This window comes from Meles meles, chromosome 19, assembly GCF_922984935.1.
Source record: "Meles meles chromosome 19, mMelMel3.1 paternal haplotype, whole genome shotgun sequence".
NCBI classification, from domain to species: domain Eukaryota; kingdom Metazoa; phylum Chordata; class Mammalia; order Carnivora; family Mustelidae; genus Meles; species Meles meles.
Window position 1 is genome coordinate 46,576,448 of NC_060084.1, and position 25,299 is coordinate 46,601,746.

The window sequence follows — 25,299 nt, forward strand, 5'->3', positions numbered from 1 at the left end:
GATTTGCGCATCATTTTGTGTGCCTGTCAGAGAGAAATACTTAGTTAAACTTCCAGAGTGCTTTCTTACCACATCATTTATAATACCTACCCTGATTTGGACACAGAAAATGTAGAAAATGTGCATCCAGAAGTCCACAGAATAGGTTAATTTAGAGAAGCCTCCAACTAATATAGCTGCGTATGGTTGTTAGGCAGTCTAACCTGTAAGGTGTCAGAAGGTGTGGTTCATTCTCTCTGCTCCCTGTACTTAGTGCTGTGTCTTGAATGACAAGTCCTGTCCCTGCGCCGCAGCCGTGCTTCGCTGTCTGGCTGCTTCATCTCTTCTGTGGTGCGGACGTGCCATAACGTGGCATGCCTTATTTATTTTTGTTTTTGGCAGCGCCTTACTGATGGGTGGGTGGGGAGAGCTGTTTTTAATACAAACAGTGTCACACTGAATATCCTTGTGCGCGTGTCATGTGGTCACATGTACACCTATGGGTGCATCTGTAGAGTAAACTAGAAGTTAAATCGCTGGATTACAGAGCATAGCTTTTGCGGTTTTGACAGAGGTTGCTAAATTGCTCTCCAAAGACATGGTGCCAGTTTATCCTTTTACACTAAATATAAGAGTCTCCATTTCCCCTGCAGCATGTTAAAAGGGTTCTGGGATCGAGCCTTGAGTTGGGCTCCTTACTCAATGGGGAGTCTGCTTCTCCCTCTCCCTCTACCTGCTGCTCCCTCTGCTTGTGCTCTCTTGTCAAATAATTAAATACTTACTTTAAAAAAACTGTATTTTAAAGTGCCTGTCTCTGTGGCCGTGTACTTTCCTGAGCCCTTCCACGGGCCCTTCTGAGCGGCCTCAACACCTTTTCCCCAGTAGCAAGAGCCACTGCTGATTTTTTAATGCCTGTGTGCTGCCCCCTTGTATCGCCTTATAATCCACGAGCCTCCAAGCGTCAGTTCTGAGCCCTCTTATTCTTTGTCCCCAGATCAATGAGGAAATCTCCGTGAAGCATCTTCCTTCCACAGAGCCCGACCCACACGTTGTCCGTATTGGCTGGTCCCTGGACTCCTGCAGCACGCAGCTGGGTAAGGGGAGGGCGGCCTAGCAGTCTGGGTACTAGAACTGCCTCTGTCCCTGGATTCTCCAGCTTCCTAAGCTCCTCTTCCCAGAGCACAGCTAGCCCAGGGTGGTGCACCTGCCTGTCTTCAGGCGTACAATACTGTACGGACCACAGTCAGCTGAAGGGACTGCAGTCCTCTTAACTTTTCTATGAAAAATTGCTTCTTCATCTTTTAGGGGAGGATCCACAGTTCTCTTTAGAAGGCTGACCCTCTTCTTTAAAAGACCACTTGTCTTCTGTCCTCAAACCATGCTGAAAATAAGTTCTTCAAGCCCTGTACATTTGTGTCTGGGGTTTTCTGTCCAGAGCCAGACCCAGAGTAGAAGGGGAAGCAGGGAGTGGGGGGCTGGTTGGCAGAGAGAGGCAGGGGCTGCAAACTGAGGGGTTTTGAATGAAGTTCAGCAGGCCTGAAGTGACACCCTGGCCTCAAGCGACCGATTTCGAGGACCCATGCTGAGACCTTTTGCTTTGGTCATATAAAATTCTGATTATGAAAATAATGTGTACTCTTTGTAACAGTTCAGGCCATCTGGAGAGGGGGGAATGAAAATCCTCCCAAACCTATGAGATAAGCGGCGTTAACATTTTTATCTACAGTCTTCTGGACAGTTCTTTTGTTCTTTGTGTATCTCAAACTGGGTCACACTGTGCCTACTATCTTGTAGCTTGGTTTCTTTTTTCCTCCTTGATAGATGCTGGGCATATTTTTGTGAATAAGTAGAGCTGTTTGACCACTGCATAGTTTTCCATTTTTTAGTAGTGTCACTTATTTGTAAATGTTTTGTGGATCATGTAAGTTGATTGCAACTTTTGCAGTTAAACTCTTAAGCTATCCTTGTGTGTAATGATCTAACTGTTCACTTAAGACTGATCCTTAAAAGCAGAAACGCAAAGTCAGGAGTGTGCAGTTTTGTTGGGGTAGATATTCACACTTTTTATTTCAGGTGCCCATGTCCTCTCGAGTCCTCCCTGTCTCGGTTTTTGGGTGTAAGTGGTGGGTAGGTGATACAGGTAAAGGTTCAAAGCCCAGAGCAGTCAGATGTCCGGGGCCAGTAGCTGGTGTGTAGAAGCACTGGGCCTGGAATTCATGCCTGTCAGCGCCTGCTTTTCTGGCCAAGGCTCTCCATACACCCCCAGTGTCACACAAGGCCCTCGGGATCTTACTCCTCCTCCCATTGCTTCAGCCCCCAGTTCTGTGGCCTGCAAATCCAGTGCCTTCCCTAGCGTGTAAACCTCACGGTCTCCAGAAGCAGAACCCAGGCCCTTGCCTGATTTCTGCCCAGAACCTGCACCAAAAATGATGTCATTGGTAGACTCGGCTGAATGTTGAGTGTCACGAGGAAGGTTGTGCCCCTACATGCATCCCGCCTTTGTCCTAGCTCCTCTCCCTTCCTCCCTCTCTTTCCAGGTTCTCCTTCTATTTGTGCAGCGGTTCAGGTCAACTCCCATTCCCAGACTTCACCCCTAAACCTACCAAGCCTCCTAGAGTGCTGCATAATGAGGGGCTTCCTTTCAGCAGGACCTTCCTCACTTTCCCACCCACCCATCCACCCAAAAGCATCTAATTAGTAAAACGAGTAAAGAAACTAATTTTTTTTTTCTCCAAAAGTTTGTGGCAGCCATAAAGGCTGTTGGGACCATGGCAGGTTTAACCGGCTTTTGCCTGTTTCTTCCATCAGGTGAAGAGCCTTTCTCCTACGGATATGGGGGCACTGGGAAGAAGTCCACCAACAGCCGGTTTGAGAACTATGGAGACAAGTTTGCAGAGAATGACGTGATTGGCTGCTTTGTGGTGAGTGCCGGCAGCCTGTGGGAGTTGGGAGAGCCAGACGTTGGTCCTATCAGCTGGACCTGCAGGCTTCTTTCTCAGAAAACCTCTGTCCATTATCTGCCTTGTGTCCACAGCTTTTGCCACAGCTCTTTGTCTCTTTATCAGATGGAAATGTTGGTTCTCATTTTGGGCAAGATTCTGCCATTCTACCCTCTTTGGTCTTTTGTGCGAAGCTGTCACATGGCACCTTGGAAAGGTTTGAGATTGTCAGGTGTGTGCAGCCTTCCTCCAGTCCTAGATACCAGAGGGATATTTTCTAAACACACCCAGGAATTTCTTTCCTCCTTGCTTGGAATAGCCTTTCTGCTCTCTTTAAGGCAGTTCTGTTGGCTCTCGCCCCACTGTGGCACCCTCTTTTCCCAAAACATCTCCCTTCCTTCACATAACACTGCTTGAGCCAGGCTTCCTACAGTGCAGTGTCTTCTAGAAGGGCAGGGGTGGATGCTGAACAGAACAAGATAAAGGATGGCTGTCTACGGTCCAACTTCAGTCCCTGAGAACAGTGACGGACACTTGACGGTGCTGTACACAATGGCTGTGGCTCTGGGGCCAGACTCCCCAGACCCAGCGCCTACTTGTCCACTCACAGCACTGGGCGGCCCCCCTCCTGCACCCCCCACCCCCGTATTTCAGCATGCCCTCTATGAGAGTCTGCTGAGTTGGGTGTTGGGCCATTAAGCCAGTCTGTTAGAACACTTCTGTCAATGCCTGGAGCAGAGTAAGTGCTCAGTAAATACTACTTAACAGCTGTTACTATCAGGAGCTCTCGATGTCATCAAGAGTGCCATGAGACCTCAGGCGAGGTGGCTACCCGGGTGCTTCCTCTTGGTCTTGTTCTCCTCCCCCACCCTTGTTTGTACCCATGGACTCTTTTTTTCCGCTTCACTCTCACTGGAAGATGATTTCAAACTCAAAACCCTTAAGAAACCTCAGTCTTGCCCAGATTCTAACATTCGCCAATTTGCTTTTACCATTTCTCAACATAGAGGTATCTGTGTCTTATTGGCATCTGGTCCGCTAGAGAGTAGGGTGCCTACGTCATGTCTTTGGTTTTTAGTCCTTCAGCCTGCATTTTGTAAGAATAAAGCTGCAGTCTTAACCACAGCACAGTTATCAAATTTAACATTGATATAATACTATTATCTCCTCCACAGTCACATTTAAATTTTGTCAGTTGTCCCAGCAGTATCCTTTAGAGCAATTTTGTTCTGGTCCAGGGTCATGGATTGTGTTCTCTTGTCAGGGCTCTTTAGTGTGAAATAGTTTCCCAGCCTTCTTTTGTCTTTCATGACCTCATTATCTTTTTAATAAAAAACATGTTTTCTTAACCAAAAATTCACCACATTTATGCTCTACAAACTGCTCTAAACCTTACATTTTAATTTCCCATTTAACAGTCAGTCTTGGCTGTCTTTTCTTCATGCAAATAATGTAGATTTAGCTCAGTTAAAAACATTTCTGATGAGTTAAGGAATTCATCTGGTTTCCAAAGATATCAAGAGAGATAATGTCAGAAGATGCACAGTGCAAAGTCTCCTGTAGGCCTTCCCCCTCCACACTTGGTCACATACGCTCATACCACACAGGAACCCCCGGTCCTCGGGATTTCTTCATCCAAATACAAGGATGATGGTCATCTCCCTTCTTTTACAGAAGAGGTAGCACGTGGTTTCACGTTGGTTTTTGCTTAATTATTTATCTTAGAGATTTTTGCTGTCACTACCTAGACTTTTGGTCCTTGCACATAGTCTGCAGTCGTGTGCACCTACCATGTTCATATGTTCAGTTCTCTGTTAGTGGACGTTTGCTTGGTGTCTCCCCTTTTCATCTGATGGCTGCCTCGTGTTCTGATGCAGGCATCAGTTTACCTGGTGTTCATTTAGCCGATCTCCTGTCAATGGCCCAGGAAGTGGTCTGCTGGCGTAGTTGATGCTGCAGTGACGGCTTGTCCTGTCCCCATGTACCACAGTATCTTGGGGTTCTTTTTGTGTTTCCACACTTGGATCTCCTGGGTCTCCCACTTCCCCACTGGAGCACAGTTGGCAGTGCTGGGCTAAGTGCTTGGCACCACATCCATCTTTGCATTCTTGTGAGAATCTACCTGTAGTGTTTATTCCTGAAAGTGGAATTTCTAGGTCCAAGGTGGGTTTTTTTTTGTTTTTTTAAGATTTTATTTACTTATTTGATACACAGCAAGAGAGGGAACACAAGAGGGGGATTGGGAGAAGGAAAGTGGGGCTTCCCACAGAGCGGGGAGCCTGATGTGGGACTCAATCTCAGGACCCTGGGATCATGACCTGAGTCGAAGGCAGCCGCCTAACGACTGAGCCACCCAGGCACCATCAGAGGTGTATTTTTAAGTTTTGGTTGCTGCCACCAAGACCGCTCCAGAGAGGCTGTGGCACCTTAACACGTCCTCAGTGTATGGCAGCATCCCCTGGACTCTGTCCCATCAGAGCATGAGGTTCTGTGAGCATGTGCCAGTGTGTAACTACAGGCCTTGACTCCTGCTACAACTAGATCATTCAGCCAGGAACCCCACTCCTTCTGTTTTGAAGATCCCATGCACAGTTTCCTTTTTTCAAAGGGTGCCATAACTTTTTAGAAGACTTGGGGGTGATGGGTTGGAGAAGGTGTTAAGACTAGGAGCCCGAGGGAAGCCAGGGGGAGCCCGTTTGTGTTAGATCCCAAGTTCTCAACATTCACAGAAGAGGACACAATGGCTGTCAGGCAGCGAGAACACTAGAACCCATTTCAACAGACCTTAAGTCAGTATTGTGCTTCGAGCCTTACGGACGACCGAGTATAACACTGGGCATGATGACTTTGAGATTCGAGACCCTGGACTGGCACCAGGGTGTTTTAGCAGGACTGACAGGACCACCCTTGCCTCTTGGACAGATGGCCCCATGGGTGGTAGATTTGTCAGTTTAGGGTGCTGGTTTCTGTACAATATAGTAAGCTCCCCGAGTGAGGCTGGTGGCCATAAGGAAGACTGACTCCCGAGATGCTCATCTCCATGTGAGAGCAAAGGTGACCTCGGCCACTCTTGCTCACATGAGAAGGTACAGTGGGGATCCTGCTACAGGGATTGGGCAGGAGTCCCTTTGCCAGATGTTTGGGTGTCTGCCCTGCGTGATCTTGACCTCTGCGGGCACTTAGAGATGAACAGATAAGGACCATATCGAGCTGTGTCCTGTGAGCGCTGAGGACACTGGTGAGGAAGCTCCTTAGAGAAAGGGATTCTTGCCACTTCTTAAAGGACAGGTTCCAAGGTGGTGTTCCCCACTCCAGAGGAAAAGAATACCAAAAAATCTTGTACTTTATCCGGAACCTGGCCTTGTGCTTTGCTTCAGGCTGCCATCTGATCCCACATTTTGAGTCTCCCTTAAATGTAAACCTTTGCTTTGCAGCCAGAGTGATCTTCCTGAAGTGGCTTTGACCAATCCCCTCCCCTGTTTGAAACAAGTCAGGGGCTCTGCTCTGCCATCAGCATGGAGTCCAAACTCCCGAGGGGACAGAGAGCCCCTCACAATGCAGAGGACAGGGACCATGTCTCCCCACAGTGCTTGGCATCTCGGACTCATCGGTCCCATTACCCCAGTTTGCAGCATAGTCTTGTCATGGCCCCTCTTGTGTGATAAGGAAACTGTAGATGAACCCCAAGGTCACACGGTTAGTAAATAGCAGAGCTGAAGCAGTCTGCCTTCCCAGACGGTCTTAACCACTGAGCTCCAGCTGCTCCATAGGAACTCGGTGGGGTTTGAATGGACAAGCACGCCTGGCTCTCCCACCGCACCTGAAGTTCCTTCTTCCTCATCTTGCGTGCTTCAGCCAGGCTGATCCTTTTTTTCTCTCCCCATCGGATTTGTACACAAACAACACTGCTCTGTAGGACTCTCCTCCACTCGCTGACCTGGCTCATTTCCATGTATTGTTCAGGACTTGGCTTGCAGGTCCCCTCTTCAGAGAATCTTGCTCCTGGGTAGGTGCTCTTACCAAATTAGGATAGTGTCCTCGTCTGATGCCCCACCAGGCCCCGTGCTCCGTCAGGCCTGGATCACCGACAGATCTATGCCCCAGGAAGAGCAGGAGCTGCAGAACACGTGTTAAACAAACGAATGAAAGCGTTTGTAGAGCTGGGCTTCACTCGAGAAGCCCTGCTGTGGCTTTCCTTCCATCTGTTCTCTTTGCAGACTACTCTTGCTGGGCTTGAGGACAGACGGAATTGCCTTTTCTGTCAACATTTGTCTTAGGCACAAGACTTGGAGCTTCCTAAAATGATACGTGTCACATCCCCCCAACTTTGGGATTTGGGGGCAAGGAGGGCTCTGGCCGCACCTTCTCAGCTGTTCCCTGGCACTGCGTCATGTATCTGCTGTTGGGGGGTGGGGGGGACACTTAAATGTGGGAAGGCGGCTCTATTTCCACTCCCCGCATCTGCTCCCTCCTAGCTTTGCTTCCCAGTGTCTGAAGCTGAGCGTTGGCAGTTATCTTCCTTTGGTTCTTTCTCCTAGGACTTTGAATGTGGAAATGATGTGGAACTCTCCTTCACCAAGAATGGGAAGTGGATGGGCATTGCCTTCCGGATCCAGAAGGAAGCCTTGGGCGGTCAGGCCCTCTACCCTCATGTCCTGGTGAAGAATTGTGCGGTGGAGTTCAACTTCGGGCAGCGGGCAGAGCCCTACTGTTCCGTCCTCCCAGGCTTCACCTTTATCCAGCACCTTCCCCTGAGTGAGCGGACCCGGGGCACCGTCGGACCAAAGAGCAAGGCAGAGTGTGAGGTGAGTGGGCCTGGAAGGCCGCATCGGAGGCCACTTCTCCAGAGCCACGTTGGTGCCAAAGCAGAGAGGAGACACTGCAGCCAGGTGGTGAGAGCATAGCTCGGGAAGGGAGTAACCTTGGGGTTGGGTGGGGGACCACTTCCTCTAGGCTTCCCAGGGCTGGGAGAGAGAGGAGAGGGGAGCCACGGTGTGGCTTGTGCGGAGGAGGGAGAGGCTGAGGTGAGAGACCTAAGTCTTGGAAAGGTTCCTGAAGAAAGTGTCATGTGGCTTCTTCCACATGGCTCCTTCAGGGAGTCCAAGACCGTCTGATGAACAAAAATGACAAGAGATCTTGGGGGTGATTTGCCTGCAGAAGTTTTAACAGAGAGCTTTGCTCTCAAAATGATGGTTTTTCAGATACAAAAGTGATTTTTATGCTTATTCCTAAAAAACTAAACATGAAAGTTAATTTCTCATAATTCCACTATCTGCAAATAAGTTCACCAATAAAATTTTCGAGCTTAGGCTGTCTATCCTTTTTGCTGTGCTGGGTGCCTGTTTTGTATACACACACTTATAATTTGAGATGATAAAGTATAAGCATTTTGATATCTGTCCTTTTCACTCAACATTATTTTGTGAGCTTTAGCCAACTACATGAAACCCTCTTTTTAAACCCATTTTTAATGGCCTGACAAACGAACTGCTCCCCTCTTGGTGGGTATTTAGGTTGTATCTAGTGTTGGCCAGATTCTGAATGTACTGAAAGACCATGCTTGTCCTCATGTGTATCTTCTGTCCCCTTCTCGGCCTCTAGGAGGGTTGTACCACTTCTGGCCACTACATGCACCATTCTCAGTGTGTGACCCTGTCCGGGGTTTTCCCTATCAAAAGCAGCTTAATCCTGCCTGAACCAACGTGTAAATATTCACAAGAACAGCACTTGATTTTGTGCTTGCCCCGTGCAAGACCATCTGTTAAGAGTCTGACAGCCCTCATGTCTTTGAATCCCAACAACAGTACTGTGTAGACGCAGTTACTGCTGCTGTTTTCCAGAGGCAGCCATGAGGTTGGGTTACCCTTGAGGTCACCAGTGAGTAGTGAGTGAGGGTGGTGCCAGGCCTCCATGCCACCCACTGCTACTGCTTCAGTGCCCCTCTTTGTCCCATTCTTACAGATTTTGATGATGGTGGGCCTGCCTGCTGCCGGTAAGACCACGTGGGCCATCAAACATGCAGCCTCCAACCCCTCCAAGAAGTACAACATTCTGGGTACCAATGCCATCATGGATAAAATGCGGGTAAGGATGGCTCCTGGTCTCTACATACAGACGACCCCCCCCCCCCCCGCCCAGTGCTGCCCTGCAGCCAGGACCACCCACCGCTTCACCACCCTCTGCCCACAGGTGATGGGCCTACGCCGGCAGCGAAACTATGCTGGCCGCTGGGATGTCCTCATCCAGCAGGCCACCCAGTGTCTCAACCGCCTCATCCAGATCGCCGCCCGCAAGAAACGCAACTATATCCTAGATCAGGTACTTGCTGGTGACCGTCATGTCCCAGGAAGGGAAAGGGGCCTGTTGGGTGCCTGGTACTTTCATTTTTTTCCCCAGAATACTTGGACTGCAGCGCTGATCATCATGTATGGTCAGCCATACATGATGACATGGTCCCAGACTCTTGGCATAGTTCTTTGAGTCCAGTCGGTGGGTGGGGTCTGGGGCCATGATCCAGATGTAACTCAGGCTCTCAGCAGCCCAAAAGAACATCATCAGGTGAGAGCTATTTAGTGAGATGGGAGGGACATGGATTTCTGAGCTGGACAAACCTGGGCTTGAATCCGAGCTCTGCCACTTCCTAGCTGCATGCTTGCAGCAGCTGACCTCATCCTCCAAATCTCAGTCTCCTGGTCTGTAAGAGGGAGATCGTAATGGTTCCCTTATAACACACGGTCTGGTGTATCGTAGCAATCGGAGATTGTTGTTAATTACTCTACGAAACAGGTACGTCCCAGCTTCTGTTAGCATGTTTTTATGACTGTCCGGTACGTATCTAAGTCTACATATTGTTAAGAGGAAGGCTGTTAGCATCAGGTGATCTGAAAACCTTTGAAATTAACCAAAATTTTGTATGCAGGCACAAATACGTCCTTTTAAAAAAAAAAAAAAAAAACCACTGGACAGTTTTGAGTTAAGATAGGAAGATCGTCTGTGGTTTTCAGTATTCTCAAAAGGATGAGTGACCCAAACATGGTTAAGAACGGATTACTGTCTCAGAGTAACAAGTTCCTCATGTTTACCGCCTGTGAGACATCATTGGACATTGTCCCGAAGGCTTTCTCATGTAGCTGACCTCATAATGGGGGATCTGTGAATAAGTCTCTGCTCCCCTTAACCTTGCCCTTGTGCTCTCTTAAAAATCTGAGTGCAGATGTGTGAGCTGTCGCACCCCGTCCTGGAAGCCTTACCAAGGTGTCTTCCATGTGCGTAGCCCACGGCTCCCGGGAGTTCAGAGTTCCGTGAGGGCAGAGCTGGTGGTGGTGGCAGGCTTGTCAGAAAGGTGGTTGAAAACCAGGGAACCATAGGAGTGAGCATCTTATACAAAACAATTGAGCAGGAGCTCCCAGACTGGTGGACAGTGGAGATTGGGGAAGAAGGGAGCGTTCAGAGAGCACGGGATCTCTGTGCCCCTTCTGTGATGTTGCCCGAAGCTGCTTTTCCATGTGGCTGTTCCTGAGTTACATCCTTTTCATAGTAAACCAGTAAGCTGCTGCTTATAGTGGAACAAATGAGGCCTCATAGTCAACATTTTAAAGAGCGCATAATAAGACGCTAGTTCTTTTTTTTTTTTTTTTTTAAGATTTTATTTATTTATTTGACAGAGACAGCAAGAGAGGGAACACAAACGGGGATTGGGAAAGGGAGAAGAAGGCCTCCCGACGAGCAGGGAACCTGACTCGGGGCTCGAAACCAGGACCTTGGGATCATGACCCGAGCCGAAGGCAGACGCCTAACAACTGAGCCACCGAGGCGCCCTAGTTCTTTTTTTTCTTTTTTTCTTTTTTTCTTTTTTTTTTTTAAAGATTTTATTTATTTACTTCACAGAGAGAGAGAGAGAGATCACAAGCAGGCAGGCAGGGAGAGAGGGGGAAGCGGGCTCCCCACTGAACAGAGAGCCCGATGCGGGGCTTGATCCCAGGACCCTGAGATCACGACCTGAGCTGAAAGCAGAGGCTTAACCCACTGAGCCACCCAGGGGCCCCAGTTCTTTTTTTTCTTAATGATTTTTTTTTTAAGTTTTTTTTATTTCTTAGGAGGCACACGAGTTGGGGGAGGGGTAGAGGGAGGAAGAGAGAGAGAAACCAACTCCCCTCTGAGTGCTGAGCACAATGCGATGTGGGGATTGAGCTCATGACTCTGAGATCATGAACTGAACTGATGTCAAGTCGAACGCTTAACGAACTGAGCCACCCAGGTGTCCCAAGAAGAAATTAGTCCTTAAAGACAAAAAGAAAAAAAGCTATTAGCTGGTGATAGTTTTATGATGGACAAATTAAAAGATCTTGCTAAGCAGTTAAGTGTTGAGAGTGGAAATATGTGGTCTGTTGATGAAACAGCATGCTACAAAAACTAAACATTGGCCGAGGTTGCACCATGCTTTTGTCATCCATACCTCATGGCGGAGATGTGAGATGAGCTGGTGGACCTGAAAAGGTGTATTTTCATCCAGTGAGCAATGCTGCAGTCATAGGATTGAGCCCTGAAGACTTGAATTTGTAAAGAACACAGGACATGATCTCATAATACTAAACTTTGATAAAGATAACTCACTGAGGGGCGCCTGGGTAGCCCAGTGGGTTAAAGCCTCTGCCTTCAGCTCTGGTCATGATCTCGGGGTCCTGGGATCAAGCCCCATATCGGGCTCTCTGCTCAGCGGGGAGCCTGCTTTCCCCTCTCTCTCTGCCTGCTTGTGATCTCTCTCTGTCAAATAAATAAATAAACTCTTAAAAAAAAGAGAGAACTCACTGAACTAATTTAAAAAAAAAAAACCAAAAAACCCACAGTTGAGCACAAGATACTCTACGAGCCACCCAGGGTTATTGCTGCAGCACAGCCCCATTCATGATACATACAGCCAACCTCCCCCTTTAAAAAACTTTTGAAAATTTTTCTTTCTTTTTTTTTTTTTTTTAAGATTTTATTCTTGGGGCACCTGGGTGGCTCAGTCAATTAAGCATCTGCTTTCAGCTTAGGTCATGATCCCAGGGTTCTGGGATCAGGTTGCACATCAGGTTCCCTGCTCAGGTGGGAGCCTGCTTCTTTCTACCTCTCCCTCTGTGCGTCCTGCTTATGCGTGAGTGCATGCATGCTTTCTCTCTCTCTCTCCAATAAATAAAATCTTAAAAAAAAATAAAGATTATATTATTAATCTCTGTATCCAACGTGGGGCTCAAACTTCTAACCCCATGATTGAGAATTGTGTGCTCTACCAACTGAGCCAGCCAGGCATCCCAAAGACTTTGTCTTTTAAAAAAGCTTCACTTTGCCCCATTCTTCTTGTCAGGGCATTTTGAAATTAGAGTCCGACTTGGTCTCAGTGGGACTCTGGGTCCTGAAAAGTAGAGAGCAGTAGTGTTTTTATACCCTGAGGTTTCCTTGCTTAGATACCAAGATACCTTAGATACTTAGACACTTAGATAACTTAGATACTTAGATACCTGCCTTCTCCACCCCCAGTTTTCTGGTTAAATGATCTATGAAACCCATTTCAAATATGTGGCCCGGTGGAGAAGGATTATAGTCCTAGGGATAGATGGTCTTAATATCTGTGTTCAGCATCTCTAAGTGGGCTATCCCTAGAAGTCAGGCCCCCAGCCTGTCAGCCACACACAGAACAGCTGAGCTCTGTAAAGACTCACTTGTTGGCCTTCTCAACTTGTGCTGGCTTATTCAGGGACAGGGTCCAGGGCTGTACTAGGTGCACCTGTGTTCTTTAGGGCTGCTGGTCTCCTGGTGGAGGGACCTACTTGTCACGCCCAGTGACCAAGCCAACAGGGAGGCAAATAACTTAAACTCTGAAGGAGGGGGAGGAGGGTTCTGGGATTAACCACAGATTGGAGGGTTGACTTGGAGCCTGAAGCTATAGGTTATTCAGGCCCAGGACGAGGTCGAAGGCCAGTGGTTTGACCTCTTTTGTGTTAAGCTCCAAAAGTGGGTTCCAGAAAAGCCTGGAGGTAGGATGTAAGATTCAGAGCAGACCCCTGGCCAGATGCCGGCACTTTCCACTCCACCAGCGTCAACGGTGATAAGGGGCAAGTTGATGCATAGCTATCTCCTGAGCTAGGTAGAACTCCCAAAGCAGAGACAGTGCGTCAGGCAAAGATCCTGCAGTCCCAGGGTCTCAGCTCAGGTCTCTCTGCTCCCTTTTTCCTCTGATTTTTCCTGAGTGGTCAGACCTCCCTGCATTTGGCTCTCCTGTGTAGGTTGGCCTCAGAAATGCTCATCTTTGAGTGGGAAGGAAAAAGAGGCTGTATGAGCCAGGATTCTGCCTTCATCCAGGATCCCGGCCCCTCTCCCAGGATGTGTCTCATTGAGCACAAGCTCTTAGGTGTGTAGGGACCTGGACTATGTTTTGTGATGACTTGAGTCCTCTTAAGATCATGGGGGTGTTACAGCTGTGGGACATCTGAGGAGGGCAAGGAGCAAAGTGGTCCAGAGGGGAAGCTGAGGCCTCATCTGGGAAAGGAACCTGTTTGAAGTTTGCAGTTGCTTTACTGGTAGAACAGGCCTCTGCTGACTTCCCAGAAAGTCACAGCCAAGATTGGTGGGGGCCATGGTGGAAAATAAGGAAAGCTTTCTGGAGGTGGGGTGCCTGGCCAGGACATGGACGATGATAAAAGGAATTGAGACTTTGTCCTGGGGGCGGTGGTGAACCGTGGTCATGTTTTCATCAGGGAGGGACAGGGCTCACTTTGGCTGGTGAAAGGCTGAAGAGAAAGGGAACAGAGAAGTAGGAGGTTGCATCACTTCAAGTGCTCTTTGGGATTCTTGCTTATCCGTGGAAAGCCTCTGGAATGAGGTGCTGCCTGGCCTGCCCCTGGCCTACTACAGGCTTCAAGACAGGACAGGAGCAGGAGCTGTCCTGGAGGCTTTGAGAAGGCCTCTGCAGGGTCCTCTGTGAGGGCCCCAAATCACCCCCAGAGTTGGGACTGCAAGCTAGGAGTTCCCCTTCAGGCTCTAACAGCCCAGAGCAGGCCAGGCAGTAATGAGAAGCAGGGCTGGATGTGACAGTGTTGCCAGCCGCGCCTCAGTCTGCAGAATGTGTGGTTCTTGTCCTGCTTGGGTCCCTGTTGACGAGTGCCATGCCTTTGCATGAGACAGAAACCTAGAGCCAAGAGTAGAGGCACAGAGTAAACCGCCTCTTGTTGGCAGGTGGTGGAGGGGGAGGTGTTTCTCTTCTCCACCTTCCCCACCCCCAGAGCCTCGGCCTGTCCCACTGTTGACTCCAGCTCGTTCTCTTGCTGCATGTGTGGTTCCTTCCACTGGGTTTACCTTGCTCCTCGTCCAGAGTGAGCTCTTTTGTCATTGGCTTTAAATGTCCTCCTCTGGGGTCCAGCCAGGTTTCTCTCTACACCAGCTTGACCCTGATGAGCTCTGGGCAGGGGACAGTGGGACTCTCAGAGAACTCAGGCTGGGAGCAGCCTTCTGTTTTTCTCCCTCAGTCCCTCGGACCATCACACACCAGAACTACCCACATAGCTTCTTGGAGAAACCCAATTCCTATCCTTTGGTACACATTGCTAGGGATTGGGGATAGCCAGGAAGCCAAGGAACACAGACAACCCCAGACCTTCTTAGAGTCAGCATCTTTAAGCAGGGTGGGACTGGGAGAAGCAGGAGCTGGGCAGAGGGATCCCACACAGCTGGAAAAGCTGACTTAGCTGTTGTGCTGATCTCCTAGCAACAGCCACCAGCAGCCCCCAGTGACCAGAGCAGTGCTGGGCCGACCTAAGGGCTCTGACCTCACTGTGTTTGCTGTAGCAACAGCCTCGAACAGCGAACTCCCTTTTCTCCAGGAAGCCAAGCATTTGCATTTCTGCTGGCCTGGTTCAGACACTCTTCTTCCTTTCCCCCAGCCCAGGAACAAGGGGAGGGAAAGGCAGTCTTAAAAACACTCGCCAAGTGTGTTCTCAGCACCTCCATTCCAGAGTGTCTGAGGAGCCATCCCTCAGAGTCTAGCCACTTCCCGGGACAGAGGCTGGCTATTATTGGAGCCCAGGCTGCTCCGCCCCGTCTCCCCCCACCCCATGAAGCTGCAGGGACTAGCATTCTTGAAAGCATTGCTTCTGTCTGCCCCTTCCTCTGCACCTTGACAGGGCAGGTCTTCCCCCTTGGAAAGCCTCCAGGAGGTGTTTATCTCTGTCCTTGGGGTTCAAGGCAGTGAAAATAGGATCACTTCTTCCAGGCGAGAACCATGGAATGGGTTGTCCACAGACTGGTTTAGGGCCACAGTCACTGTGGCTTTTGTGCCAGGAGAAAACCTCATTATTTAGTGAGAGGAGGCCAAATTCTATCTTGCTGTGATCAGATGCCACCTTCTGCTTTGCTTTTAGGAATGAGTCCAGGAAGAGCAATGGGGAGAGGGACTTTTCCTCTGTAACCTGATGTGCCTCTTAACCATTTGTAGTCTGAGGCCTCTCCATTGGGCCAGTCCTCACGGCATGGATGTGTGCTTGCGGCATACACGGTCCTCCTCCCTGTCCCTGAAGTATGGGACATTTTCCCCGGGGAACAGGGGAGGAACATCCCCACCTGGTGTGTGTCAGAAGCAGGCGTCTGGTTGGTTTAGAGAACAACCGCGCGCACTACCCAGATCTTCCAGCACATGTGCACTGGGGTCCCTGGCCTCTGGCTGACCCACAGCCCAGCTTCCTGTTCCATGTCTTGGGAGAGGATCTCTTGTGACTTGTCTTTTCTTCATTTAACTTTCCTTTATCCTTTCCATTGGGAAGTCTCTCCTGGGACAGTGTTAGTCCTGTTGGCCCTATTTTCAGATCCACCCTGTGCGTGTTGACTTGACTTGGAACTTTCCCTGCCTCCTCCCCACAACATGCCAGACATTTTCACATCTGCACATCCTCGCCAGAGCCAGAAAGTGGGTGATCTGATCCCTGTCTTTCAGATGAAGATATTTGAGACGTGGGCTAATTAGGTGACTTGTCTGCAGTCTCACAAGTAGTAGAAGGCACCGCTGGGATTTCAGCCCCAAGCTTCCTCCCCAGAGCCCGTATTTGCTCTACCCTGTCTCATTGTCCCTGCCTTCTTCTTCCTTTTTTTGAAGATTTTATTTATTTATTTAGAGTGGGGGCAGGAGGAGAGAGAGGGAAAGAGAGACTCTCAGATGGACTCCAGGCTAAGCACAGAGCCTGACTCGGGCCCAAATATTAAAACCCTGACATCACGACCTCAGCCAAAACCAAGAGGCAGACGCTTAACCAACAGAGCCACCCAAGCGCCCCCCGCCGCTTCCCTTTCTGATGGGAACTCGCTATAACTTGGTCTATAGCTATAGCTGGTCTTAGGTGTGGATTTCTTCACATCTACTTTACAGTGAGGCTAACCACAGCACACGTCCCTCCCCGGTAACAGCCATAACAACAGTGGCTCCCAGTTGTTGACTGTTGGCTGTGAGCCAGGCCCTGGGCTAACCAAGGGCTTTTACACACATGAACTCCCGCTGTCTTAATGGTGAGCGTCTGACATTCACGCTGTTCTCCTTTTTAAGGGCTTGAGACTCATTAAATGCACAGTACGTTGATTTTACGGACAAGTAGGCTGAGTGGCACTGTTCACCCAGGGCCATGTGGGTGGGACCTGAGCAAGTCAGATTAGAGCCGGGGTGTGCCAAGCCACCCCTAAACACACGCACACTGCCTGCGAGCTGGGGTGTGCCAGGCAACCCCTACGCACGCACTCCCTGCGTCAGGACAGCTACTGTGCTGGAGGCCGCCTCAGAACCCCTGCTCAAGGACTTCCTCACGTGGGGACTGTTTCTCTGTCATCCTTTTCTGTTCCTTCCTCACCAGCCCTGGCAGGGAGGCTCTTCATCTCTGTTTGCCAAGTGAAGCAACTATAAGGACTGGCCAGAGTGAGTTAACGGCCGCACTAGGACTTGACCCGGGGCTTTTGCACCCTGCCAGGCCGTTGCTTCAGCATGCAGTATATTCTCGTGTGCACGCCCCTTTAGAGGCTGTTCCCTGCTGTGGCTTCTCCCTCAGTCTGTCAGAGCCTCTCAGAGTTGTTCAAAGGCAGATATTCCTCATCACTCCAGTTGTGTTGAGTGTCTTAAGTTTAAATAGGTCGGATACCCATACAGGTGTCTGAGTCCCACCTCCAGAGACGGGTTTGGGAATTCCGAGTGGCATTAGGGCTGCTCTCTTTATCAGTAGCATCCAGGTGATTTGGGTGTATAGGCTGATTCTGGGGTCCCATGGGCCGGGCCCCAGTTCCAGAGGGCCCGGCATATAGGAGGTACTCCGCAAATGGAAGCTGTTGGCAACTGCTGCTCTTGGTCCTGTGTGTTCTAGAGTGCCGCGCTGTGCTGCCACCAGCCCAGCACGCACCTGCGGATCACTAAGAGGAAGGGAAACATTAGCAGCAAAACTTAACTTGCGAAATGCACAGGCTCTTGCCTTGCCCAGCTCCTGGTTAAAAGCCTGTGGTGAGGCTGATGCTTTAGAGGAGGACTGAGGAAATAAAGGAACCACAGTGTTGATGACAAGAGTCCACACAACTGTCAAAGGGCCACTTAGCTATGGCAACCATTCTGTAAATATGTAGCCATTAAAAGAGAACACTGGCAACGTTAATTAGAGAAACATTAAGTGAAAAAGCCTTCAGGGGGATGCCTGGGTGGCTCATTGGGTTAAAGCCTCTGCCTTTGACTTGGGTCATGATCCCGGGCTTCCCCTCCTCTCTGCCTGCCTCTCTGCCTGTTTGTGGTCTCTGTCTGTCAAGTAAATAAATAAAATCTTAAAAAAAAAAAAAAAAAAGCCTTCAGGACAGTATGTAGCCTGATTCCACTTGTGTTATTTTTTGTTTGTTGTTGTTGTTGTTGTTTAAAGATTTTTTATTTATTTATTTGACAGACAGAGATCACAAGTAGGCAGAGAGGCAGGCAGAGAGAGAGGGGGAAGCAGGCTCCCTGCTGAGCAGCAAGCCCGATGCGGGGCTCGATCCCAGGACCCTGGGATCATGACCTGAGCTGAAGGCAGAGGCTTTAACCCACTGAGCCACCCAGGCACCCCTGTTTGTTGTTGTTTTTTAAAGATTTTATTTATTTGAGAGAGAGAATGTAAGCAGGAGAGGGCAGGTAGGGGCAGAGGGAGAAGGAGAAGCAGACTCCCTGCTGAGCAGAGAGCCTGATACGGGGGTCGATCCTAGGACCCTGGGACTATGACCTAAGCCGAAGGCAGACACAACTGACTGAGCCACCCGGATACCCCTTCAGTTGTGTTAAAAATCACACAGATCTGTGCTGCCTTCAGCAGCACATACACTAAAGTAGGAACGATACAGAGAAGATTAGCGTGGCCCCTGTGTGAGGATGACCCATGGATTCACAAAGCATTCCATATTTTAACATGAACACTTTCCATGTGTACCTCTAAGACTTTCCCATCATGTCTCAAAGTAAGTGCTTTAAAAAAGAAAAAAAAATAAACAGATCTTTTTAGAAATACATAAATTCAGTACAAGTCATTTTGGGGAAGGAGGACTGGCAGGAAGTGGATGAAGGGATTCTTACTCTACATTCTTACTCTGCCTTGTACTCTAAAGTGTTTACCATGAGCCTGTATTACTTTTAGAATTGGGGGGAGATTGTAAGGTGGCATACCACGCAACCGCAGGGAACCCCTTGTCCTGTGACTGTCAGCAGCCACTTTCCCAAGTCAGTTTTCTGAGGATGGGCTCAAGAATCTTAAAAGCACAAAAAGAGTGGTTTCCTGAGTTTCTTTGCTTTGGAGAACTAGCATCCTTTTTTGTTCCTGGCCTACATAATGCCTGATGGAGGAAAAAACCCATTTCATAATGTACCATCTCTTGCCTCTTTTGTTACCTACCCTAGACAAATGTTTATGGGTCAGCCCAGAGACGAAAAATGAGACCGTTTGAAGGCTTCCAGCGCAAAGCCATTGTAATTTGTCCCACTGATGAGGACCTAAAAGACCGGACAATAAAGCGAACCGACGAGGAAGGGAAGGATGTCCCAGATCACGCGGTCCTTGAAATGAAAGGTAGGAGATGAGCGGTTCCCAGGGGGATAGTACAGCGCGGTCCTCTGGAGGAAAGCCCCTTCCACAGTCCCTTCCCCAGCTCCTGGCTTATTCCTTTGTTGATCTTGTCCGTTCTTTTCTAACTCCTGTCTGGTGCAGCTGTGAATGGAAGAGTTACCAGAAATCTTTTGGCGCATGGGTTTCGGACTCAGTGGGGCTGGGCCAGGATGAGGGAGAGGATATGTGGGAGTAGACACTGAAAGACCCGACCAGCGCTGCCTCTGGCACCCACCGGTGCTGTACTGAGCTGGCTTCCGTCTGCTGCTCTGCAGAAACAAGGATGCTGATTCCACCTGCCTGGCCCACTCCCTGGGGAGGCTGGAGGGAGTGTTTATATTTGGTGGCGCTTAGGTCACTTCCTCAGAAGAGAGACAGGAGAGTCTTTGTTAACCTTCAATACTGTTAGGTTGAGACCCTTTCTCGCTTCTGTCACTCACTACTCATCCCCTCTACCATCTCACTTCTGGCACGCCAGTGTCCCAGGGGTGTTGGAACCAGACGGGGGAAGGTGCTGACCTCTCCCTGTTCCCTCTGGGGCCCTGCCTTCTTCCCAGCCAACTTCACATTGCCGGATGTCGGGGACTTCCTGGACGAGGTGCTGTTCGTTGAGCTGCAGCGGGAAGAGGCCGACAAGCTGGTAAGGCAGTACAACGAGGAAGGTCGCAAGGCCGGGCCACCCCCTGAAAAGCGCTTTGACAACAGAGGTGGTGGTGGCTTCCGGGGCCGCGGAGGTGGTGGTGGCTTCCAGCGCTATGACAACAGAGGCCCACCAGGGGGCAACCGAGGAGGCTTCCAGAACCGAGGGGGCGGCAGCGGTGGAGGAGGCAACTACCGAGGAGGTGAGACATCTCAGACAGCGCTCTCTCTGCTCTTGGCTCCCAGGGCAGGGTTGGGCTTTGTGACCCAGGGTTGGGCATTGTGTCAGCAGGTGAATTTTCCTAGCACCCGCTATGGGCTGTAGGCTGTGGGCTGAGTTCTGGCGGAGAACTGTGGTGAGTCAAACTGTAGGCCCTCAGGGGAACTCCCCCGCTGTCCTGCTTCCCCTGGGCATTGCTCCTGAAGCCCATGCCCCTTTGCAGCTCACTCTAGTGTCATTTTTGCAAATCTTCTCTGCCATCTGACTGTAAGCAGCTTAAGAGTGGCCAGAACGAGTTTACTGCCGGTCTTAGTTTCCAGCTCAGGACCTAGCATAAGACAAATGTTAGGACTGTTTTTGGTGTTTGGTATTAAAACAAGTAGAGAAGTGGGCTGAGAGAAGTTAATTTGCCCAAGAGTTGCCTGACTGAATCCAGAGCTAGAGTTAGCACCAAGTGGCCTGTTATTAAGTTCTGCTGTTTCTGAAGCAAAGTGTATGGTCATGATTTAGCTAGCACACCTCACTTAGTTTCAGTGTTGAGCAGGATGGTTCTGGGGACACAGCCATGACCCAGACAGACACATCAGCCTGTAGTGGCCATCCAGAAGGCTTCTGGGCTGAGTGGCAAAGCCTTGGGTTAGCATGAGCTTGGTGACACCTGATCCACGCTGGGAGGGAGCAGACTAAGGAAAGGCCTCCCAAGACACCAGTGTCTAGGCTGAGGTCCAGAGACCAGTGGGAGTGGGCAGGGGGCAGGGTTCTGGGCCCAGCCATAGCTGCTCAAGGGCTCAGGGGAGACTGACCCGTTTGACCAAGCATGAAGAGGATGTCCTGCCCTCTGCCTAATCATATCTTCCAATTTGTTCAGCAGCTGTTGGGATGTTGGGGACACAATAGGAACCAAGCAGCCCTGGTCCCAAGCTCACAGTCCCATGGACAAGACAAGCCTGTCAGCAGACAGTGATGACTGAGTTATCAGGGCTGCACAGGGGACGTGCCTGGGGATCTGGGAGATCCAGAGTGGAGCCCTGCTCCTGAGGGTCGCCAGTTCAGAGTGACAGGGCCTCTCCCCTGGCTTCTTCGGCACAGGCTTCAACCGCAGCGGAGGTGGTGGCTACAACCAGAACCGCTGGGGTAACAACAGCCGGGATAACAACAACTCCAACAACCGAGGCAGCTACAACCGGGCTCCCCAGCAGCAGCCACCGCCACAGCAGCCGCCGCCGCCACAGCCCCCACCCCAGCAGCCGCCACCACCACCCAGCTACAGCCCTGCTCGGAACCCTCCAGGGGCCAGCAGCTACAGCAAGAATAGTAACATCCCCGGCTCGAGCGCCAATACCAGCACCCCCACTGTCAGCAGCTACAGCCCTCCACAGGTGAGAGAAGGCGCGTGTGTGTCCACAGGCCAGAGGAGATGGGCCAGGGGAATGGGCAGCGGGCGTCCTGGCCACACCTCTCCACTCTTTCCTCCAGCCCTGCCCTTCTTCCTGCCCTTTTGACTGCAGTGGACCCTATGTGTTCCTTCCAGACCCAGATAAATCAGGAACCTACCTGTTCTCCCAACCCCTCACAGTCATGCGTTGTGAGTGTTTATTGCTTAAGTCGCTGTCGCTGGGCTCTCCTGAATCCCCAAGAAAGCACCTGATTGGAGTTCTTTTTGCCTAGACTGGCAGCATATGGAGCCACGCCCTGAGCCTGGGAGGTCTTGCCCCGTGTCCTGAGAGCTTCACTCTGGAGCAGCTCCTGGCTCAGTTCCAGTTCTCCAAAAGCCGGTGCTCAGGCTCTGGAATGCACAGGCGCTGTTAGCCAGAGTAGTCCACAGCCGTTTCCTGAGTGCCTTCCACATGCCAGGCCTGGGGACAGTTGCCAAGAGACAGATGAATGGCTCCCAGTCCTGGTCTAACCAGAATGTTTCCTAGAACAGGATGGGTAGGCACAGATTCAAACCCCAACCCCACAATGTCTGGGTTCTATAACCTTGCACAAACAGTGACACCTCTCTGCCCCTCGTTGTCTTTGTAAAAGAGTATGGAGTTGGTGGTAGAACTCATTTGCAAGGTTTGCTATGAGGGATGGGTGGTATTTTAGCTTTGCGGGTTAAGACTCTGGAACTAGACAGACCAGAGGTCAAGTCCTAGCTCCACCACTTTTTACTGTGTGACTTGGGTCCACTAATTTTACCTCTCTGAGCTTCAGATTCCTTCTCTATAAAATGAGGCTAGTGGAACCTGCCTCACAGGGTTGATGCGGGAATTAGAGGGATTAATGATCCAGTCTGCATGTGGAAGCACTTGGGAAATTGCAACTCCTCTTCTCAGCGGACCTTCCCAAAACAACTACCGCCATTTAGGGAGTGCCCGGTGGCTTGCACACTCAAGCTTCCTGAAGATGCAGGGCAGTCAGAAGAGCTAGTTCCATTGTAATTCTCATCTTACGGGAGGGAAAAAAGCAGTAGAATTTGAAGAGAGGCTATGTGCCTTGCTCCCCCAGAGTCTTAGAGCTGGGAGTAGAGTCCAGAATCCTTCCCTGTCCCACCATGTCACAGAGCTGACCCATTTCCTCAGCCGCAAACAACCTCCCCCAGGGAAGTTCCTTTGTGGCGCACAGCTTATGAAGGCCCTTCCTCCATCCCAGCTGAACCCTGTCTATTTCCCCCCACTTTCTAGCCGAGTTACAGCCAGCCACCCTACAACCAAGGAGGTTACAGCCAGGGCTACACAGCCCCACCACCGCCGCCACCACCACCACCTGCCTACAACTATGGGAGCTATGGCGGCTACAACCCTGCTCCCTACACCCCACCGCCACCCCCCACTGCACAGACCTACCCTCAGCCCAGCTATAACCAGTATCAGCAGGTAGGTGCCAGACTCGGGTGGGGCAGCGGAGGGAGGGTGCACATAAAGAGACTTTCAGGGGACCTGCATGGATGTGTATTCTGAGACTGGGGTCCGTCTTTATTCATACTACAGAGATGGGCTGGTCTCCAGCTGGCATTCGCCTGATGTAGCCATTCCATTTAGTGAACGTTCTGCACTGGCTGCTCAGCGGCTGGTATCTGAGCCTCTTCTCCCCACTGAAGCCAGCAAATGGCATAGCAGGGGCCTCTGAATCCTGCTTCAGCACCATGGCCAGTGTCCATGCCCCTTGGCTGGTGCTAGGCCCTCCTGCCTATAGTTCAGTGTTTTGAATATGGTATCTGCCTATACCTGAAAGGACATTAGGTTGGCAAGCCAGGAGGTCTGGGCTTCAGTCCCTGACTCCCCACCCATGGGACATCAGGTTAGTCACTTATCCTCCCAAGGGACCTGATCTCTCCAGGGGACCCATGTGTTGGCTATTGTCAGTGCATTCATCTCTCCCCTGGGTGAGAGTAGGTTCGAGACAGGAGCCAGATGTGGGTCTGGGTAAGGACAACATGGTACTCTTGATTTCTCTCTCCAGTATGCCCAGCAGTGGAACCAGTACTATCAGAACCAGGGCCAGTGGCCACCATACTACGGGAACTACGACTACGGGAGCTACTCCGGGAACACACAGGGAGGCACAAGCACACAGTAGCCAGTGTGCTCCGGAGGCCCCTGCCGGCTTTCTCCACCAGCGCCCACCTCGGCCCCCTTGTCTACCCACACTGGGTCCTGTGGTGCTGGGGGACGGGTCATCCCAGGGCTGCCTCCTTTCAGCCCACTGCCTCCCCTCTGCGGGGCTTCTTCCCCAACACAGGGCCGGGCATTTTTTTCTGGATTCAAACAGGCAACAATGATCTTTTATTTTCTGTTTGTCCCCTCACCTTCTTCCTCTTCCTCTTCCTGTTCTTTCTCCTTCCTGCCTCCTTTTTGACTAAAGACCTCTCCCCTGCCCCTTGGTCATACAGTGAGGCTACAGTGGCTGAGGGAGGGCCCCTTTTGCCCACCTCTCCCAGCCCTGCTCCAGCCCCTCAGCTTCCCAGACCCTCTTGCAGTTGGTTGTACATTCTTCCAGGAGCTGTTTTACTGTCTACTTTTCAGGATTTAAAAAAAAAAAAATCAAAAACTTAAAAAAAAAAAAAACCCAACACAAAAACACACAAGTTTAAAAAGTAAAATGCAGAGGGAGGAAGCAGTGACAAATATTTTTTGGTAATTATGCTTTTTTTTTTTTTTTTTAATTTTTAGAATTTCTCTGTTTTTACCGTGGCTGTTGATATTTCATCAGGATAACCATTTCTTTGCTGAGTTCAGGTGAATGAGGAAGAGCCACAGCCTCAAAACAAAACACACACAAAACAGAACCACAAAATCATCTTTAACCTAACTTTTTATACGAAGTCTCAGTTTCCCGTAACCTTGCACACAAGCTTCTGTGTTGAGTTGAATTGTAACTGCTTTTTGTATTTGGAGAGAGTGTGACTATTGAACTTGAAACCTTTTATTCCAGGCGTCTTGGTAGTTTCTGGTGGGATTAAGTGGGTGAGAGGGAAGAAGGGGAGGTTGGGGGGGGGCTCCTTCCCTGCAGAACATGAAATTTCTCCCACTGCCTCCTCTCCAGAGGTCTTCCAGGTGCCAGACCTAAAGGTTTTTCCTACAATGATCCTCTGATTATTTTTACTCCCCCTTGACCCATATGTTTTAACAGGATTTTAACAAACTGCACTTATTAAGAAATGTGTTTGCTTTGTTTTGTTTTCTTTCAATAAATGACATGGCACCTCCTAGCAGGAAGGAAGCAGGGTTGAAACCCTGAAGTGTTACTGCAGTTGGCCTTTAATTGGGGTGGGACCTTTTCAAAGGGGACATTACTTACTCATCCATTAAACACTTACTGAGGGTTTTGTGTTGCCTGGCCCTGTTTTTGGTGCTGGGGATGCCCCCCTTAAACCTGGGGCTCTCAGTATAAAATCCACTAGTTCATTTTAAAGTAATTCTCTGGTCCCTGCTCTTTCTGGTCCACTCACAGCCCCAAATCTCCAGGAATTTGTGACTAGAAGGCATGGCAAAGGGTGAGATAGGACTGATGGGATGGAGACCAGGGCTGGACTGTTGGGGGTCATCATGGGGACCACCCACCTCGGTCCTGGCTTTGGGTGCTGGCCTTAGGACAGGTCCTTCCTGCACTCCTGGATCCAGGCTAGTGGGGATTCCAGGAACTTCTTTATCCAGCCACTATGTGGTACGTACTTATTCTGTGCCTCACTCTCTCTGGACAGTGCTGGGGATCCAGCATGGTCAAGGCAGGCTGGAGCTCTGCTCTTACGGGTCTCCCAGTCCAGAGGTAACACGGACTTGTCCTCGGATGGTGACACCACATGGTCAGCTGTGAAAGCCTGAGGGTAGGGACTGTGGTAAGGGGAAGTCTTCCTGGAGAAGGGAACAATTTTTTAAGTAGCCACGTTAAAAGACTTTGTGTCTGCATCTTCGTATAGCCT

General features: G+C 50.2%; 1 protein-coding gene and 1 non-coding gene across 7 annotated transcripts in view; both read left to right on the forward strand.

The window, feature by feature from the left end:
• Positions 1 to 24,538, forward strand: part of HNRNPUL1 (heterogeneous nuclear ribonucleoprotein U like 1) — a 36,909-nt gene extending 12,371 nt beyond the window's left edge. For all 6 annotated transcript variants that reach the window (XM_045989150.1, XM_045989149.1, XM_045989146.1 and 3 more), the window contains exons 6-15: positions 974 to 1,073; positions 2,788 to 2,900; positions 7,457 to 7,723; positions 8,880 to 9,002; positions 9,108 to 9,236; positions 18,829 to 18,997; positions 19,591 to 19,875; positions 20,982 to 21,271; positions 22,562 to 22,753; positions 23,340 to 24,538. In XM_045989150.1, the coding sequence (XP_045845106.1) occupies positions 974 to 1,073; positions 2,788 to 2,900; positions 7,457 to 7,723; positions 8,880 to 9,002; positions 9,108 to 9,236; positions 18,829 to 18,997; positions 19,591 to 19,875; positions 20,982 to 21,271; positions 22,562 to 22,753; positions 23,340 to 23,456 (1,785 nt within the window). In that variant the 3' untranslated portion in view covers positions 23,457 to 24,538. The remainder of the gene's footprint in view (positions 1 to 973; positions 1,074 to 2,787; positions 2,901 to 7,456; positions 7,724 to 8,879; positions 9,003 to 9,107; positions 9,237 to 18,828; positions 18,998 to 19,590; positions 19,876 to 20,981; positions 21,272 to 22,561; positions 22,754 to 23,339) is intronic.
• Positions 18,235 to 18,341, forward strand: LOC123931925. The gene has a single exon (XR_006816346.1). It is a non-coding gene; the product is annotated as a U6 spliceosomal RNA (small nuclear RNA).
• Positions 24,539 to 25,299: the final 761 nt, after the last annotated feature.